The sequence below is a fragment of the Palaemon carinicauda genome, chromosome 25 (assembly GCF_036898095.1).
Source record: "Palaemon carinicauda isolate YSFRI2023 chromosome 25, ASM3689809v2, whole genome shotgun sequence".
In the NCBI taxonomy this organism is placed as follows: domain Eukaryota; kingdom Metazoa; phylum Arthropoda; class Malacostraca; order Decapoda; family Palaemonidae; genus Palaemon; species Palaemon carinicauda.
The window spans coordinates 104,556,713-104,576,429 of record NC_090749.1 but is presented as its reverse complement, the minus strand read 5'-3'; the positions used below and the strand labels follow the sequence as shown (position 1 = coordinate 104,576,429).

Here is a 19,717-nt window from a genome sequence, read left to right as displayed (position 1 = left end):
AAGTTGTCCAAAGTCGAAAAAACAGGATTTGAAGACGGGAAAACCTATTTTCTGGGAGGTGCTGTATGTAAGAGGCTAAAACGGGGAATACAACAGTACATGAATATCAAAGAAATATATACTCCCCTACTCTAGGGCCAATGTATCAAACGTACAAAGCCCAGACTCGGCGTGTATGAGGGAAACCTTCCAGTCAGGGCTCGGTGGAACTGGACGCCACACTGAAATTCGTCTGCTATCCACTCACCTGATATTATAAGCCTTCAATTCGCTGTTATCTTTGTCCAGGGGAATCACTTTGATGAGACCCTCGTACAGGCGCAGGACGATGCAACGAGCTTGGGGGTCGACGATCGCAATCATACCGGTCTCGCACGCCTTCCCTGTGGGAGCAAGGTGAAGTGAGAATGTGCTTGTGACAGTGATATTCAAAGTTCATTCCTAAATAAAAAGAATGTTTTAAAACTTTAACAACTAGAGGAACACCTAGTAGAGGGCAGACCTCCGCTACAGCAGGTTATTTCTTGACCTTGACATGTATAAATTAGCTTGGATTTTCATACACTCAAACATGAACCGAGTTTGAAGTCTCTGTGACAACGATGTCCAAACTTATGCCTAATTACGTGAATTGGACATTTTGCTTGACCGAGACTTTGACCTTCCAAAATATTTAATAATTTCCAGCTTTTTACATAACATTTAATCCCTGCAAGTTTCATTACTCTACGATTAAAATTGTGGTCAGGAAGCTGTTCACAAACAAACACACAAACAGGGGCAAAAACATAACCTCCTTCCAACTTCGTTGGCGGAGGTAATGAAAGGAATGTCTTAGAACTTTAACAATTAAAACAAGAGCAATCACAGTTTTCAGACTTCCACCAATGGAGATTATCGACATTTGACGCAAGTCTAAGGACCAAGCTTGCTCTTTTCCATCGGCTGATGTGAATTTATCTACTGTATAATAATAATGTTGGATCACCCCCAATATCAATGGGTCCTTCCGGAGCATAATAAACATTTGGTGTTAAAATCTGGCAAGAGGCTTCGACAATCCTGCTCACGGACAAACATAACTAAACAAATAGATGCTGATGCCGATCTTTATATGACCTCCTTGGCAGAGGTGATAATGAAAAAGTGGAATTACAATCATAACTGAACTATTCTTCATGTAAAATAGATTAAAAAAACACTGCTACTGCCCGAGACAAAGTTACGACAAAAATTTAAGCGCCATTTAAAAACTAAATTTAAATACAAAAGTTTGAAGTTTAAAAAGATAGTTCCAAATCAAGGTATACTGAGACCAAATCTTTTCTCAGATAGATTATCTGTTCTCTATTTCTTCAACATTGCTATCTATCTTTCTAGCTAGATGACGTACTGTATTTTTCTTTAATCATTTGTTTTTTTACTTCATTTCTTTTCTATATTGATTCCCTTGGACTTATAAAATTCTACTTTTCCAAACACGATTATAGCTTGAGTTATAACAACAATGATATAGTTCTCTAACACAACGACGGGACATACTATTATGTTTTTTTTTAAATTAGTGCTCACCCTTCCACGTTGAAAATACTGGACAATAACTTAAAACAGACCTGTAAAGGTACACGACACAATTACAAACACCAAAACTAGTTACACTGAATACAAACAGTAAACGAGAAAAGCCCTTTGAGAGTGCAGACCTCCGCCACGGAAAATTATTTCTCAAAACCGGCTAGCCTTTCCCAGAATCAATTCAAACCGTAGGTGTATTGGAAGTCAGCGTGACAACCATATGTGAACTTGGGTTAAGATTAAGAGTTAATTCGGTCGACAATTAGCTTGACTTTGACCTTTGACCTAGGACTTTCAAAATTGAATCCCTTCTACGTCTCAACATAAAAATTGATCCCTGAATGTTTCACTACTCTGAGTTAAATTGTGGCCAGGAAGTTGTTCACAAACAAGGGCAAAAACATAACCTCCTTCCAACTTCGTTGGCAGAGGTAACAAAATGAAAATAATACAGCTATACTAAGATTAAACATCAGTCCTTCTACTGTTACTTTCCACAAAAAAACTCAAATAATTTACATCCCCACTCACCGATTTTATCCGCAACGTTTCCGTGCGCTCTCGTGACGATTTCGAAGTGTTCTCCGTCCCCCTCGCACTCCAAGATCATGGCGCAGTACCGCATGGTCAGGATGAAGAGCAGGTCTTTCGACTCGCCCTGTAACAATGGTAGGATGCTGAAAAAATTCTCTAATTTATGGGATAACTAGATTACTCATAATTAACCCTTTTACCCCCAAAAGGACGTACTGGTACGTTTCACAAAATTCATCCCTTTACCCCCATGGACGTACCGGTACGTCCTTGCAAAAAAACTGCTATCTACATTTTTTTTTGCATATTTTTTATAATTTTTTGAGAGACTTCGGGCATTTTCCAAGAGAATAAGATCAACCTGACCTCTCTATGACAAAAATTAAGGCTGTTAGAGCAATTTATAAAAAATATACTGCAAAATGTGCTTGGAAAAAAAAAAATAACCCCTGGGGGTTGGAAAGTCCCAAATAGCCTGGGGGTAAAAGGGTTAAGATTAATCTTTGGATAAACACAACACGAGCATTAAAAAGATTAGCAAAAATAAAACATCAAAAATAATCAAACAATTTAGAGAAAGTGATTCATAAGATCAAGCTTGCAGCAAATGTTTGTATGCAGACATACGTCTCTTTTTCTAGTTTAATTATGAAAGATCTATTTCAATGTGGTTACTGTTCTTAAAATTATGTTATTTCAATTATTCATAACTTCTCTTGTATCTTATTTATTTCATTATTTCATTTCCTCACTCGGATATTTATTCCTGTTGGAGTCCTTGGGCTTATGGAGTCCTGCTTTACCAACTAGGATTGTAGCTTAGCTAATAATAATAATAATAATAATAATAACCGTCTTACCATCGGTGTGAATAGATGCATGCATGATATCTTCCCATAAATAGTAAGCTCCTTCAATGGGTGGAGGCCCTCTGGGGTCACCAGATGAAGCTCGACGCGATTGTTCCTCGCTACGACCAGGTTCAGGTCGGTTGGCGACGTGAGGTGGCCTGAAACGAGAATACGAGAGGGTGGTTAATATAGTTAGGAGTAACTGAAAGCCAATCTTACATAAATCACAAAATCTGCCATTCTTGTCCTAGCAAAGAACGAAGAGTTGTTGTGTCTTTTGACTGGCCAGACTATTACATTGGATACATTTCCTTTGCCTGCACATACACCGAATAATCTGGCCCATTCTTTACATATTCTCCACTGTCCTCGTACACATGACAACACCTTGGTTGGCAGAAATTATTGTGTGCAAATTGGAAACACTCATTCATCATATGAACCTTTAAACAAGAGGGGTACCTCAGGGGAGTGTACTTGGCCCAATCTTATTCTGCATCTATACTATTGGTCTATCAAATATACTACAAAGGCATGGTGTTAAGTTCAAAACTATTTGCAGATGATACACAACTCTACTTCCCCATAAATGATATACAGTAGATTACACTACTGAAACTCTAAACCGAATCCTTGATAGTGTTAGAGAAAGGATGACAATTGAACAACTAAAATTAAATGAGAACAAAACCAAGTTTATGGGGGGGGGGGAAAAGATACACTGTGAGAAGCTTGGGTGATATTCAAATAAATGTAAATAATGACTCAGTGACGATATCTAGTAAAGTTCATGATCTAAGTGTATTTCTTGACTGTAACTTGTCTCTCAATGCCCAAATAATGTAGCAAAAACTGCTGGTTATCATCTAAAAAATATTGATTTTATAAAAAAAGAATCTGGATGAACATTCTATAAGGAAACTTGTGATAAACTGTAATTACCAGAACTGACTACTGTAACTCCATCTACTAAAATCTACCAAAAGTACAGCTTAAGACATTACAAAATATAATAAATAGAGGAGCAAGACTGATAATCAGTGTCCCACCAAGAAAAAGGACCTAACAGTAAGCAAGAAATACGCTTCGTGAAATGTTAAATGCTCAAAAATGAACATCATCAAATGACTGTGGAGGTCCTGTAGAGAGCATGGTTCCCCTGCTGTACAGGACCAGATAAGCAGCCCTTAAAGCAAGTAATTGTTCAGTAGCTACTTTCCTCTTGGTAAGGGTAGAAGAGACTCTTTAGTTACAGTATGCAGCTCTTCTAGAAGGACACTCCAAAATCAAACCATTGTGCTCTAGTCTTGGCTACAGCCACTGACTTGAGATTGAGCTACTTTGCTTGAGGGTACACTCAGGTACACTATTTTATATTTCTCTTGTTTTTTTTTTGGGGGGGGAAGTTTTTATAATTTATTTTAATGTTGGTAATATTCTCAAAATGTTTTAATTGTTCATTAATTTCCTTGTAGTTTATTTTATCTCTATTTCCTTTCCTCACTGCATGTATATTTTTCCCTATTGGAGTGCTTGAGCTTATAGCATCCTGCTTTTCCAACTTGGATTGTGGCTTAGCAAGTAATAATAATAATAATAATAATAATAACAACAGTTTGTATTTAATGTATGCTTTCATATTTTCACGAATTTATGATTACCTCAGGATTGGTCAAAGCTAAGTATGAATTTGCAATTTTTATATAATTTAAGTGACACAAACCATCAATTAAAAAGTACAATAAGCTTATTGTTTTCAATTTTAGATATATTAAATTCTTGATGTTGTAACTATAGAAATGGGATAAATAAAAATTGAAAAAATACAAGAATATTCTGGCTTCTGAAAAATATTAGTATAAAAAACTATAGATATTAATTATTTTGAAGCAATATATATATATATAATATATAATATATATATATATATATATATATATATATATATATATATATATATATATATATATATATATATATATATATATATATATATACACATAAATTATATATATTGTAACATTATTGCTATATATTTCTAAATTATTTAAGTTTTTATAGATGTATAAGGTTAAATATACTGTAGACTTATTGTTTACCTTCTTTAATAGTTTGTCTTTTCACTGGTGGTTATGTTAGTGTTTATAATGGACTAACGGCTGTTTTATATTTTTAAGTGGTGTGGGTTACGTGGCTGCGCTCCTGCGTGAACGGAGTTTTGGAGGGGCTTTTTTTGAGGATGGTTCCTTAGTGTGTTTCTGAGCCTCCAACTTTGAAGGGCGCGACGATTGCTGTGGGAACGATATTTACTCCTCACCATTGCAGAGCTACATTGTGAAGCTATTTAGCTTTTTGGATATCCTTTCTCTGCAGCAAGGACTCATATCGTCTTGCATTTTGTGTACTTCCCTTGGTTCAGTAAAAGCCAAGGGGACCTCTCTATCCCAAGGTAATAATATTTATACCTATTTAAGTATCGTGATCACGACCTGTGATAGTCAGCTGACGTCATTAGTGGAGCTTGTGAAAGCCTTTCCATCAAACCAGCCATCGTCAATTTGATAGGGATATTTAATTTGTATTTGTTAGGATGTTCTCACTTTTCGTTGGCCTTCTCCTTTCTGGACCCTCTCTCCATTTAGTATGTATGTGTTGATGACCTTTCTGTAATTGTGTAATTGTTTTCTTTTGCAGGGAGTTAAGATTGAGTGTGTATCATTTATTAATGTATTATTGTGGTTCAGGTGTTATTTCTGTCTAGTTATTATGTATTAAAATTAAGGAAATTTTTGTGGTATTTTCTTTGTCCCCTTGAGTTGACTTTGCACTCGTATTGATGTTTGGTTACTATTCCACCTTTAGTGGACTTAGTACTGTATGATGGTGAATACTATTTGATAAGTGTAGTGTTTTGAGTGGTGGTCAAAGCCAGCCATCACATATATATATATATATATATATATATATATATATATATATATATATATATATATATATATATATATATATATATAAATGTATACATATATATATATATATATATATATATATATATATATATATATATAAATGTATACATATATATATATATATATATATATATATATATATATATATATATATATATATATATATATATATATATATATATATATATATATATATATAAATGTATACATATATAAATATATGAATATATATATAATATATATATAAATGTATACATATATAAATATATGAATATATATATATATATATATATATATATATATATATATATATATATATATATATATATATATACATATATATATATATATATATATATATATATATATATATATATATATATATATATATATATATATATATATATATAAATGTATATATATATAAATATATATATAGATATATAAATGTATATATATATATATAAATATAATATATATATAAATATATATAGATATATAAATGTATATATATATATAAATATAAGAATATATATATAAAATGTTATTTTTATTAGTAAAATAAATTTTTGAATATACTTACCCGATAATCATGTAGCTGTCAACTCCGTTGCCCGACAGAATTCTATGGAGGGATACGCCAGCTATCACAATACTAGAAGGGGGTGTACTTACCAGCGCCACCTGTGGCCAGGTACTATAGTACTTCTTGTTGACACCTCCTCAATTTTTCCTCGGTCCACTGGTTCTCTATGGGGAGGAAGGGAGGGTCGATTAAATCATGATTATCGGGTAAGTATATTCAAAAATTTATTTTACTAATAAAAATAACATTTTTCAATATTAAACTTACCCGATAATCATGTAGCTGATTCACACCCAGGGGGGTGGGTGAAAACCAGTGTACAAGATTAAAGGATAGCTAAGTATCCCATATTTCATATAACAGTTATCTCAAATAACAATGAAATAATAAGTACCTGGTAAGGAAGTCGAATTGAACCGTTACTCTGCCTCTTTTTTAAGTTCGTCTTCCTTACTGAGCGCAGCGTTCCTCTTGGAGGCTGAATCAACCCAAAGGTGCTAAAGTATATAGGGCTGCAACCCCTACTAAAGGACCTCTACACAACCTCTAACCCAGGCGCTTCTCAAGAATGAATTGACCACCCGCCAAATCAAAAGGATGCGGAAGGCTTCTTAGCCTACCGTAACAACCATAAAAAACAACAATACAAGCATTCAAGAGAAAGGTTAAAAAAGGTTATGGGATTAAGGGAATGTAGTGGCTGAGCCCTCACCTACTACTGCACTCGCTGCTACGAATGGTCCCAGGGTGTAGCAGTTCTCGTAAAGAGACTGGACATCTTTAAGATAAAATGATGCAAACACTGACTTGCTCCTCCAATAGGTTGCATCCATTATGCTCTGCAGAGAACGGTTTTTATTAAAGGCCATCGAAGTAGCTACGGCTCTTACTTCGTGGGTCCTTACCTTCAGCAATGCAAGGTCTTCCTCCTTTAAGTGAGAATGGGCTTCTCTAATCAGAAGCCTTATATAATACGAAACCCCATTCTTGGACATGGGCCTCGAAGGTTTCTTGATGGCACACCATAAGGCTTCTGACTGTCCTCGAATAGGTTTAGACCTATTAAGATAATACTTGAGAGCTCTGACAGGGCAAAGAACTCTCTCTAGTTCGTTACCTACCATGTTGGAGAGGCTAGGTATTTCGAACGATCTAGGCCAAGGACGTGAAGGAAGTTCGTTCTTTGCTAGGAATCCGAGCTGAAAAGAACATGTTGCAGATTCGGTCGTGAAACCAATGTTCTTGCTGAAGGCATGAACCTCACTGACTCTCTTAGCTGTTGCAAGGCAGACGAGGAAAAGAGTCTTGAGGGTAAGGTCCTTGAAGGAAGCTGACTGGAGAGGTTCGAACCTAGGTGACATAAGGAACCTTAAGACTACGTCTAGGTTCCAGCCTGGAGTGGATAGACGACGCTCTTTAGAAGTCTCAAAAGACTTAAGGATGTCTTGAAGGTCCTTGTTGGAAGAAAGGTCCAAACCTCTGTGGCGGAGAACTGAAGCCAACATACTCCTGTACCCTTTAATCGTAGGGGCTGAAAGGGATCTCTCATTCCTAAGATGTAATAGGAAGTCAGCTATTTGGGTCACAGAGGTATTGGTAGAGGATACTGAATTGGCTCTACACCAGCTCCGGAAGACTTCCCACTTAGATTGGTAGACTCTACGAGTGGAAACCCTTCTAGCTCTGGCAATCGCACTGGCTGCCTCCTTCGAAAAGCCTCTAGCTCTAGCGAATCTTTCGACAGTCTGAAGGCAGTCAGCCGAAGAGCGTGGAGGTTTGGATGTAACCTGTCTACGTGAGGTTGACGTAGAAGGTCCACTCTTAGAGGTAGAGTCCTGGGGATGTCGACTAGCCATTGAAGTACCTCTGTGAACCATTCTCTTGCAGGCCAAAGGGGAGCAACCAGCGTCAGCCGTGTCCCTTCGTGCGAGATGAATTTCTGCAGGACTTTGTTGATTATCTTGAACGGTGGGAATGCGTAAAGGTCGAGATGGGACCAGTTCAGCAGAAAAGCATCCACATGAACTGCTGCAGGGTCTGGAACTGGGGAACAGTACAGCGGAAGTCTCTTGGTCATGGAGGTGGCAAACAGATCTATGGTAGGTTGACCCCACAAGGTCCAAAGTCTGTTGCACACACTCTTGTGGAGGGTCCATTCCGTGGGAATGACCTGATTCCTTCTGCTTAGGCGATCTGCTGAGACGTTCATATTGCCCTGAATGAACCTCGTGACCAAAGTGAGGTTTTGACTTCTTGACCAAATGAGGAGGTCCCTTGCGATCTCGTATAGGCTCCTCGAATGGGTCCCTCCTTGCTTGGAGATGTAAGCCAAGGCTGTGGTGTTGTCTGAGTTCACCTCCACCACTTTGCCTAGCAGGAGGGACTTGAAGTTCAGCAGGGCTAAATGAACTGCTAGTAGCTCCTTGCAGTTGATGTGGAGCGTTCCCTGTTCTTCGTTCCACGTTCCCGAGTATTCCCGTCCGTTCAAGGTCGCACCCCAGCCCGAGTCCGATGCATCTGAGAAGAGATGAAGATTGGGGGTCTGAATAGCCAATGATAGGCCCTCCCTGAGAAGGAGATTGGTCTTCCACCACAAGAGAGTGGTCTTCATCTCTTTGGTGACTGGGATAGAGACTGCTTCGAGAGTCAAACCCTTGTCCCAATGAGCTGCAAGATGGAATTGAAGAGGGCGGAGGTGGAGTCTCCCTAGTTCGACGAACAGGGCCAGTGATGAAAGGGTCCCTGTGAGACTCATCCACTGTCTCACCGTGCAACTGCTCCTCTTCAGCATGCTCATGATGCAATCTAGGGCTTGGCTTATCCTTGGGGCCGATGGAAAAGCCCGAAAATCCTGACTCCGAATCTCCATTCCCAGGTACACAATGGATTGGGAGGGAATGAGCTGAGACTTTTCTATGTTGACTAATAGACCCAGTTCTCTGATTAAGTCCAAAGTCCAGTTGAGACTCTCCAGACAGCGACGACTCGTGGAGGCTCTCAACAGCCAGTCGTCTAAGTAGAGGGAGGCTCTGATGTCCGATAAGTGGAGGAATTTTGCTATATTCCTCATCAGATGCGTGAACACCATAGGAGCTGTGCTTAGGCCAAAACACAGGGCTTGGAATTGGTAGACAACCTTTCCAAAAACGAATCTCAGGAAAGGTTGGGAGTCTGGATGAATAGGAACGTGAAAGTAGGCATCTTTCAAGTCCAACGAGACCATCCAGTCCTCCTGCCTGACCGCTGCTAGGACCGACTTCGTCGTCTCCATCGTGAACGTCTGCTTGGTGACATACGCATTGAGCGCGCTGACGTCCAGCACCGGTCTCCAACCTCCTGTCTTCTTGGCCACCAGAAAGAGACGGTTGTAGAAGCCCGGGGATTGATGGTCCCGGACTATAACCACTGCCTTCTTCTGCACAAGTAGCGATACCTCCTGGTGCAACGCTAGCCTCTTGTCCTCTTCTTTGTAGTTGGGAGAGAGGTTGATGGGAGATGTGGTCAGAGGGGGTTTGAGGCAGAATGGAATCCTGTAACCCTCCCTCAGCCAACTGACAGACTGTGCGTCTGCACCTCTCTTTTCCCAGGCCTGCCAGAAGCTCTTGAGTCTGGCTCCTACTGCTGTCTGGAGATGCGGAGAGTCAGTTTTTTCCTTTAGAGGCCTTGGAACCTTTCCTAGACTTGCTCCTGGAAGAGTCTGGACGGGAGCTTCCTCGGCTGGGGGCTCTACCACGAAAGGGCGGTATGAACCTCGTAGCAGGAGTATCAGCTACTGGGGTGCGATAAGTCCTAGGGACTGAGGAAGCAACCTTAGTCTTACGAGCCGATGAGGCTACAAGATCATGTGTGTCCTTTTGTATCAGGGCAGCAGACAATTCCTTAACCAGCTCTTCGGGGAAGAGGAACTTCGAGAGCGGAGCGAAAAGGAGTTGAGACCTTTGACAAGGTGTAATGCTGGAGGAAAGGAAGGAACAAAGCTGTTCCCTTTTCTTAAGAACCCCTGATACAAACAACGACGCAAGCTCGCCAGATCCATCTCTAATGGCCTTATCCATGCAGGACATCAGTAGCATGGCAGAATCCTTGTCCGCAGGGGAGGTCTTCTTGCTGAGAGCCCCCAGGCACCAGTCTAGGAAGTTGAACATCTCAAATGCTCTAAAAACACCCTTCAGAAGGTGATCAAGGTCTGAGAAGGTCCAGCAAACCTTAGAGCGCCTCATTGCAGTTCTACGAGGCGAGTCTACCAGACTTGAGAAGTCAGCCTGGGCAGAGGCAGGTACTCCCAAGCCTGGTTCCTCTCCTGTGGCATACCAAACGCCCGCTTTAGAAGTGAGCTTAGTCGGAGGGAACATGAACGAAGTCTTGCCAAGGTGCTGCTTAGTCTGCAACCACTCCCCTAAGATCCTAAACGCTCTCTTAGAGGACCTTGCTAGGACTAGCTTAGTAAAGGTAGACTTAGTTGGCTGCATGCCCAGCGAAAACTCAGATGGTGGAGAGCGGGGAATAGCAGAGACAAAGTGGTCTGGGTATACCTCCCTAAACAGAGCCAAGACCTTACGAAAGTCAATAGAAGGCGGGGAAGACTTGGATTCATCCACGTCTGATGAGGGATCCAGGTGTGCCGCCTCATCACCAGAGTGTAGCGAAGAGATCGGAAAGGTATGCTGAACAGCAGAGTCAGTACGAGCTGGAACATCAATATTAGTGGTTTCCTCTTCAAGACTCTGTTGAGGGAACACCTGAGGCTCAGACTGCAAAGGCTGAACAAAAGCAGAAGCAGAAGGTAGGCGCATGGGTGGAGGAGGCTGACTCCTGGCATGAGTGGCTGAACTCAAGGGTTGAGCTTGCTGAGAGGTTGGCGGAAGCGGAGTAGTAAGTTCCTGTTCCTGTGGTGTGAGCGGAGAGCGATGAGATAGAGGCTGCGCAGAACAAAGTAAATGTCTCGCCAGTTGAGGCTCCTGAGGCGCAAGGCTAAGGTGTTGTGGTGCTTGCCTAGAGGAGGGTTGAGCTCGCTGCAGCGAGAGCTGAGGAGACTGACTCATGGTTGGGAGAGGTTGTTGTACCTCGACTGAGTGTTGCATCACTGGTGGAGCAGCAAGTGGAAGCGGAGGAAGAGGGGTATAAGCCTCCTGATCCCATTGCTGAGGTTGCCTTAAGGAAGGCGGAGGCTGAACACCACTGGGAACAGTAAACTCAGAACGTGGCTCAACATCGTACGCCTGGCAGGTGGTACTGCGGTCAGGCGGAGCGAGCGCAGGCGGAGCGAGCGCAGGCGGAGCAAGTGCAGGCGGAGGCGCAACCTTCTCAGCTCGACACTCACGCATCAAGACCGAAAGTTGTGACTGCATGGACTGCAGAAGAGACAACTTGGGGTCGGCAGACACTACGGTCTGCTGAGGCAAAGCCTGAACAGCAGAGATCTGTTGCGGCAGAACCTTACTCCTCTTGGGCGGAGTGCAGTCGACTGATGACTGTGGCGAGTCAGAGCTGAGCCAATGACTGCAGCCCGGTTGAGCGCTCGCGTACTGGACTCTGCGTTTGAGTGGTCTAGAGACCTGAGTCCAGCGTTTCTTCCCTGACAATTGATCAGCGGACGAGTAAAAGACGGGCTCAATCGTCTGCAGGTGGGAGTGACGGTCTCTGGAAGACACGCCCGCAACCACCGAGGATACTTCTGTGCGCCGATCAAGGCCTGCCGAACCCTTTTGCCCTTCGACATTGCTTCTCCCCTGGGCATGGGAGCTTGCAAGAGGTCCCGGACTGGGAGGACGACTGGCGCGCACAGAAGTATCCTCACGCACCACACTGACACTGACACTAGCACTTGGCACTGCACTGACACTAGCACTCGTCACAGCACTGGCACTAATACCACCCACTGCACTCTTGACCTTAAGCTCCTTGACTTCGGCCATAAGAGACTTATGATCGCTAACCACTGACTCTACTTTATCGCCTAAGGCCTGAATAGCACGCAACACAACAGACATATCAGGCTGAGGGCAAATAGTAGGTTCGGGGGTAGCCACTACAGGGGTAGGAAAAGGTAGGGGATCATGAGGTGAGGAAAAAAGTGAAGAGTGAGAAGAACTCCTCCTAACTCTGCCTCTCTCTAACTTAGTTGAATATTTCAAAAGACGGACAAAATCAAGTTCCGAAAGTCCGGCGCATTCCTCACATCGATTTTCTAACTGACAGGGCCTGTCCCTACAGTCAGAACAAGCGGTGTGAGGATCTACCGAGGCCTTCGGAATACGCCTATTACAAGACCTACATCGTCTATGGGTGGGGGCTTGTGAAATGTCAGACATCTTGAATCCAAAGAGTTAGCCAAGTGGGGTTTCAAAATCAAGCAAAAGATCGTTAACCGTTAATCAGGACTATATAAAAGCTATCTAAGCTAATATAAGAAGGTTTCCAGTAAAGCGACAGCCGAAATCAAAGAGAAATACTTCACCAAAGTCGTGAAAATACTCCAAGAACATAAGCGTATCTCAGAACGTCTTGCCGGAAGCACGACAGAGGAAAAATTGAGGAGGTGTCAACAAGAAGTACTATAGTACCTGGCCACAGGTGGCGCTGGTAAGTACACCCCCTTCTAGTATTGTGATAGCTGGCGTATCCCTCCATAGAATTCTGTCGGGCAACGGAGTTGACAGCTACATGATTATCGGGTAAGTTTAATATTGAAAATATATATATATATATATATATATATAAATATATATACAGTGATACCTCGGTACTCGACCATAATCCGTTCGAGATCCGTGTTCGACCTCCGATTTGTTCGAGTACCGAATTTTTTTTCCCCATAAGAAATAATGGTATATATTCTATTCCGTTCCCAAGCACTCGAACAGGCCCAAAATATTAATAAAACGTGTACCTAAACAACAATAATTATCTAAATGTGTATGAAATTGGTCAGAAAATCCTATAAAACAATTTTAAACCATTTACTGTACTAAAATAAAACAATTTTAAACCATTTTCTGTACTGTAGTGAACATACCTTTGAGCAGCGGTTCGATGGCATACAGGGATGGATGTGGAGAGGATGGAAGGGGGAGGTTACTGCTTGGAAGGAGAGTCCCCTTCCATGATGTGGCGGGGTAGTTCTCCTTCAGGAGTTGTTTCTCTCTCCAATGAAAGGGTGGGCAGATCTATTTCAGGGGTTTCTTCTCTTCTTTGTCTCTTCTTTGGAGGAGAAACAGGCTTTGATGTAGCAGCTTTCTTTTCTTTTGTGAAAAACTGGTCTATTGTTAATTGTTTCAATGTTAGCCTATCTTTCATTGGCTTGTGACCTGGCATCTTCGTCTCGTCCTTGGTAATGTACGTATTGGCTGGCATTTTCTTCCAAAATAACCCAGTCTCATCACAATTAAAGACTTGTTGTGCGATCAAATTTTGTTCATTTATGTACCGATCGAATTCCCCCACGTATTTATCGGCTGCAATTTGATCCGAACTAGCTGCCTCCCCATGCCTAGTAACACGATGAATACCTGTTCTATTACGAAACTTTTCAAACCAACCCCTGCTCGCTTTAAATGTAAATGAATCACTTTCACTGGTACTCGGACTTTTCTTCACTAATTCTTCATAGATATGCAACGCTTTTTCACAAATGAACGCTTCACTAACACTTTCCCCGGCCAACTGTTTTTCTTTAATAAATATTAAAAGCAACTTTTCCATCTCCTCAATCACTTGTGGCCTTTGCTTAGTTACCGCCGTAACTCCCGTTGCAACATTCGCCTTCTTAATCATTTCTTTATGCTTTAAAAACGTAGAAATGGTCGACTTCGCCATTCCGTATTCTACCGCTAAATCGGACACTCGTACACCATTCTCATATTTCGCTATAATTTCCTTCTTCAACTCGATCGTTGTTCGCACTGTTTTCCTCTTCTCCTTCCCCTTAACACTCATTACTTTCTTGGGACTCATTATGAAAGCTAAAAAAGCAATTAAAAGCACTGAAAATCACTAAATCACAACGAATGCTGATCGCGCGTTGTCTGAGTGACGCTCTCGAGAGAACTGATGCTTCCCGAACAAGCGAGAGTGGCCGAGATGGCGCGATCATCACAAAGCCCATGCGGTCGTCACGTGTTCGGCTGGTCGAGTACCGAATTTTTGGTCGAGCACCGCAGCAAAAATTTCTCGAAAATTTTGGTCGAACTCCGAATTGTTCGAGTATAGAGTCGTTCGACTACCGAGGTATCACTGTATATATATATATATATATACAAATGTATATATATATATATCTAAATATATGAATATATATATATATATATATATATATATATAAATGATGGACAAGACCCTGCCCAAAGTGAAGTGGGTTACATAATAAACCAAGGGGAAGGTAATAATACAACAGTCTATGGGGGCGTCAGCCGAGTAGTTAAGGACGCGGAGGACACGGCTTGTAGGTTAGGATGTGTTTGAGTGTAAAGGTTTTGCAGAACTATGGACACGTCTTATGAAATAGATATGAAGGAAATTTCTATTTTCATAAGCGTAGGAAGCCCTTACGATATTCTACTTTTACGGGTTTATTTCTCGCCCTCCACCAAACACTAAAGGTCTGTTCAGGCGGGCCTTGGTGTGAAAAAAATAATTTCTTTCCAGTTAATATTTTGCTCTGTATCGTTATCAGTTATTTCGCTAGCATTTGTATTCAGGCTTAATAGTTTTCAGGTCACTATTGTAACACTTTCTAAAAAGATAAGTCTTCAGGTTTTTCTTGAAAGCTGCCACATTATTGCTATTCTTGACATCGAATGGAAGGTCGTTAAAGAGTCTCGGTGCAGCATAACTGAACGTTCTTCCTCCTATTGCATGATTCACGCTAATTTCGAATAGTCCATGTATGTCATCAGCATGTCTAACTCTTACATCGGCGCTGGTAGCTTCAGGGTAGGGGACCAAGCAATCACGAAGATATTTAGGCTTATCACTTGTAAGTGCTTTGTGAGTCAACAGGCAAATTTTAAATTCAATTCTAGCCTTAACAGGTAACCAATGTAGATCGATCAATGCAGGAGTTATTCTCTCCCTTAGTTTAATGCCTTTTATCAGTCAAGCCGCCGGTTTTGCACATTTTGAAGCTTTCTTAGTAGTGTATTGGGCAATTTGTAGTACAGAGAATTGCAATAATCAAGCCTTGATATTACATGACTCATCACTAAAATTTTTGTACTGCCCTCTGTTAAATATTTTCTAATAAATGCTATGTTTCTCAGGTGATAGTTACACACTTTCACTGTGTTCAAAATTTGGTCCTTCATTGACAAATTACAGTCTATCAGTACACCCAAACTTTTCACAACAGCCACAATCCCAACATCAGCATCACCAAATTTTTATACTTTGAATTAACTGGTAATTCTTCAAAGCCACCTTTGTGCCGAAAAACATACATTCTGTTTTATCATCATTTAATTTGAGCTTTTTCCTCTGCATCCATGTTTTTATTTCAGTCATTATCTCATCAATTTTCTTCTCTGTATCTTGTGTTGTTGAAATTGAGAGGTAAAACTGAGTATCATCTGCATATAGTTTAAAGCCCACTTTTTGTTTTTTCAAGATGTGTGATAGCTTAATAGTATATATGTTAAACAAGAATATTCACCCTAAATGTCAGATCTTCTATGAGGTAGTGAACTGGACACACTTGTAATGAGTAACACGTCATTCCATTAACAAAATAACCAATAGAATGTTATAATGAACATTTTTAATTAACTTAGAACATAATAATAATCTTACAATGACTTATATATAAAATTGCGTTATAACTCGATACTTAGTGTGGCCAGTATGAAACCACATATTGTAAGTAGCTTTTAAATTACAGTTAATGCATAATTAATATATAAAATCAATACAGTTTAATCCATTTATAAAATCAATAACTGTCGTACAACAAAACAGTTGTAATAAACAAAATATATATGAATTCATGCCATGTTTACATACAGGAACATGGCGGTAACAGTCGACCGCCGAGCTACGAGGCCCAACTAAAAATGGCTTATTTATTATAAATAAATGTCTTCCTAAGATGAATTATACAAAGATACAGTCGTGGGTACAAAATGCACCTCCTTACCTGTAGCACAGGCTGTAACGGCCGTAGGTTTATGAGCTGTAACCACATAATTGTAAGCGGCGGCGGCCATGTTTGTTTACTTCACGCTATCGCCGCTTAGAAGCCACCGCGTGGAAATCAATGTCGACATTCTGTGCTGTGTTTAATTTTAAAAGCACTTTAATCATATATATGGTATTTTAATTAATTATTGAAATATATATAAAGTAAAAGGAAATTCAATAATATTTATTTAGAGTTTTGTGAAGGTTTATGATGAAAATAGTGTGAAATTAGAGACATCATTAAGCCACCACTTGGTACTAGCCCGAGTTTCATGTGTATTTGATTTTTTTGAAATTTCGATTTTAATTGTTATTTCTGTTATATTCAGAGCCAATATTATAATAATTGAACTTTTAACTTTATTTATTATAATAATCTTACATTAAACTAAACACTTAGCCAGGTTGGAGAAGTTACTAGATTTTTTTTTTTACTTTTCACTTGCCATTGTTCACCATTAAGATTACATAAGAAAATTTGTCATTTTAAAAAGAATATCATCAGTAATTTTACAAAAACTATAAACAAACCTAATATGAAATATACATATTTATGCCTACAATAAATAAAATGTCTTTAGACCTATGTATGGCAGAAACAGAAAATATTTGAACAAAATTACGTAACTATTCTGTATGTATATTCTATAGATAAAACAATATATAATAGGTGTATAAATGTTTGCCAGAACATGCGCTTATATAACTAAAAAATTATGTAAAATCTGCTTGTGTTATTTCGTAATATTTGGCGCGCAATTTTTAGCTACAATATTGTAGGAATTTAGGGCTACTAAAGATCCACAATTTTACTTCACTATATATGAAATGCCTTAAACTCCAAACCAAATTTATTTCTAGTGTTAGGGAATGGGTGGCAGTTAAACTACTGAAATTAAATTGAAATTAAACTGAGTTTATGGTGATTGTAAAGAAAAACAGCATGAAAATATAAACATAAATAACTCTGTCTTGATATTTCAAATAAATAACATAGTTGAAAAACCGGTGGATATCATTGTATAAACATTGCTTTTATGAAAAAATGGATGAATAGTCTATAATCTTGTGATAAACTATATTATTACCAGGATCAACTATTGCAACTCCGTCTTCTATAATTTTCCAAGAGTGCTACTTGATAAATTACGAAACATAGTAAACAGAGGAGTGAGACTGATAAAAGGTGTCATACCCAGAGAAAGAACTATTCTCAGCCTATTAATTTACATAGAATAGAGTTTAAAATATAAACAAAACCGGACTTCTAAAATATCTAAGAGAATTACTACATATTATGAACTGAAATTGTTCAGTGACCACTTTCCCCTTGTTAAGGGTAGAAGAGACTCTTTAGCTATGGCAAGCAGCTCTTCTCTAGTCTTGGGTAGTACCATGGCCTCTTTACCATGGTCTTCTTCCATTGTCTTAGAGTAGAGTTCTCTTGCTTGAGGATACACTCAGACACACTATTCTATCTTATTTCTCTTCCTCTTGTTGTTGTTTTTTGGAAGATTTTATAACGTATATATAAAAATATCTTTTAATGTTATTATTATTATTGTTGTTGTTGTTGTTGATACTTGCTAAGCTACAACCCTAGTTGGAAAAGCAGGATGTTATAAGCTCAAAGGCTCCAACAGAGAAAATAGCTTAGCGAGGAAAGGAAATAAGAAAATAAGCTACAAGAGAAATAATGAAGAATATAAAATATGTTAAGAACAGTAAAAACATTAAAACAGATCATGAATGTTTTATTTTAGTTGTTCATTACTTCTCTTGTATTTTTTTCAATTTCATTGATTCCTTTCCTCACCGGGCTATTTTTCCATACTGGAGACCCTAGGGCTTATAGCATCCCCTTTGCAATATATTCAGTAGAAAATTAAGAAGATGGAGTTGCAGTAATCGTTGTAATAATAAAGTTTATCACAAGTTTCTTCTCAGAATAATCTTTCCAGAAATAATCTTTTTAAAAATCTATAGCATTTCTTACCACAGTGGGTCAGTTAATTCGTACAATTTATAATACATTCTTTAGTACGTCTTTGGTGTTTATAAATGAACGTAATTAACAAAAATGTATAATGTATATGTGTATATCTTTCCTTGTGGGCCTATACTCAGTAACTAATATGGTCTTTAGGCCTACACACTACAATTTTAAATCACCAGTAAATCTTGCGAGTGTTTTCCTTAATATTACATGCATATATACTTTAACAACGCTTATGTAATTTATCAGTAGAAAAAGGTATAATTAAACTGTATTTATTACGTAATGTGTTATAAGTTACGTTATAATTTTTTTTATTAGAGATGAAATATACATTTTTACATTTTGAATAATAAAATTGCTAAAAATGTCAGCGCTACATAGAAAGTTCTAACTTTAGCAACTATTTACGTATTATAAATGTATATCTGTTGATGCTTGAAAAATAATTAATAATAAATTTTTAGATTAATTATATATAAGTTTATTTTACATATCATAATAATTTATCATAGATGTTTTAGAAGTATAAATAAATCCGTATTTTTTATCGAAAAAAAAAATGCGCTACGTAACAGTTTGGAATGTTCAGGCCCACGGTCACGAAAAATGGGAATATTTAGTAATATCTAACGAATTTCACATATAATATACCTATCAAAAAGAGATTAAATAATAGATTTACAAATTTTCACCTTTTAAAATAATGATTTTAATCTAAAGATTAGAAAATACAACTTATAATATAAAAAGCAATGAACTGTTTTCGTAATATGGCAACACTCTCCCATTGTGCGCCAGGGGTGCCATTCGTACGATAATTATCATACATATACGATTATTTTTAGGTCCGGTACGATGTACGATACATACCTAAGGTATAAACAATGTAGTTGTGTGTGGGTTTAATTAAACAATTATACTAAAATCTTTTGAAATAAGTCAATCATGTAACACCCTAATAATTATATTGAAACTGTGTACGATAATTTTGGTTGAAAATCGACAATTTTAAGGCTCATGTACGATAATCCAG

The 19,717-nt window shown here is 38.7% G+C and overlaps 1 protein-coding gene across 2 annotated transcripts in view; it reads right to left on the bottom strand.

The window, feature by feature from the left end:
- Window positions 1-16,778, bottom strand: part of pic (DNA damage-binding protein pic) — a 55,225-nt gene extending 38,447 nt beyond the window's left edge. For both annotated transcript variants that reach the window (XM_068348985.1, XM_068348986.1), the window contains exons 1-4: window positions 16,642-16,778; window positions 2,970-3,118; window positions 2,107-2,233; window positions 248-383 (exon numbers count right to left, since the gene is read on the bottom strand). In XM_068348985.1, coding sequence (XP_068205086.1) covers window positions 248-383; window positions 2,107-2,233; window positions 2,970-3,118; window positions 16,642-16,711 — 482 coding nt within the window. In that variant the 5' untranslated portion in view covers window positions 16,712-16,778. The remainder of the gene's footprint in view (window positions 1-247; window positions 384-2,106; window positions 2,234-2,969; window positions 3,119-16,641) is intronic.
- Window positions 16,779-19,717: the final 2,939 nt, after the last annotated feature.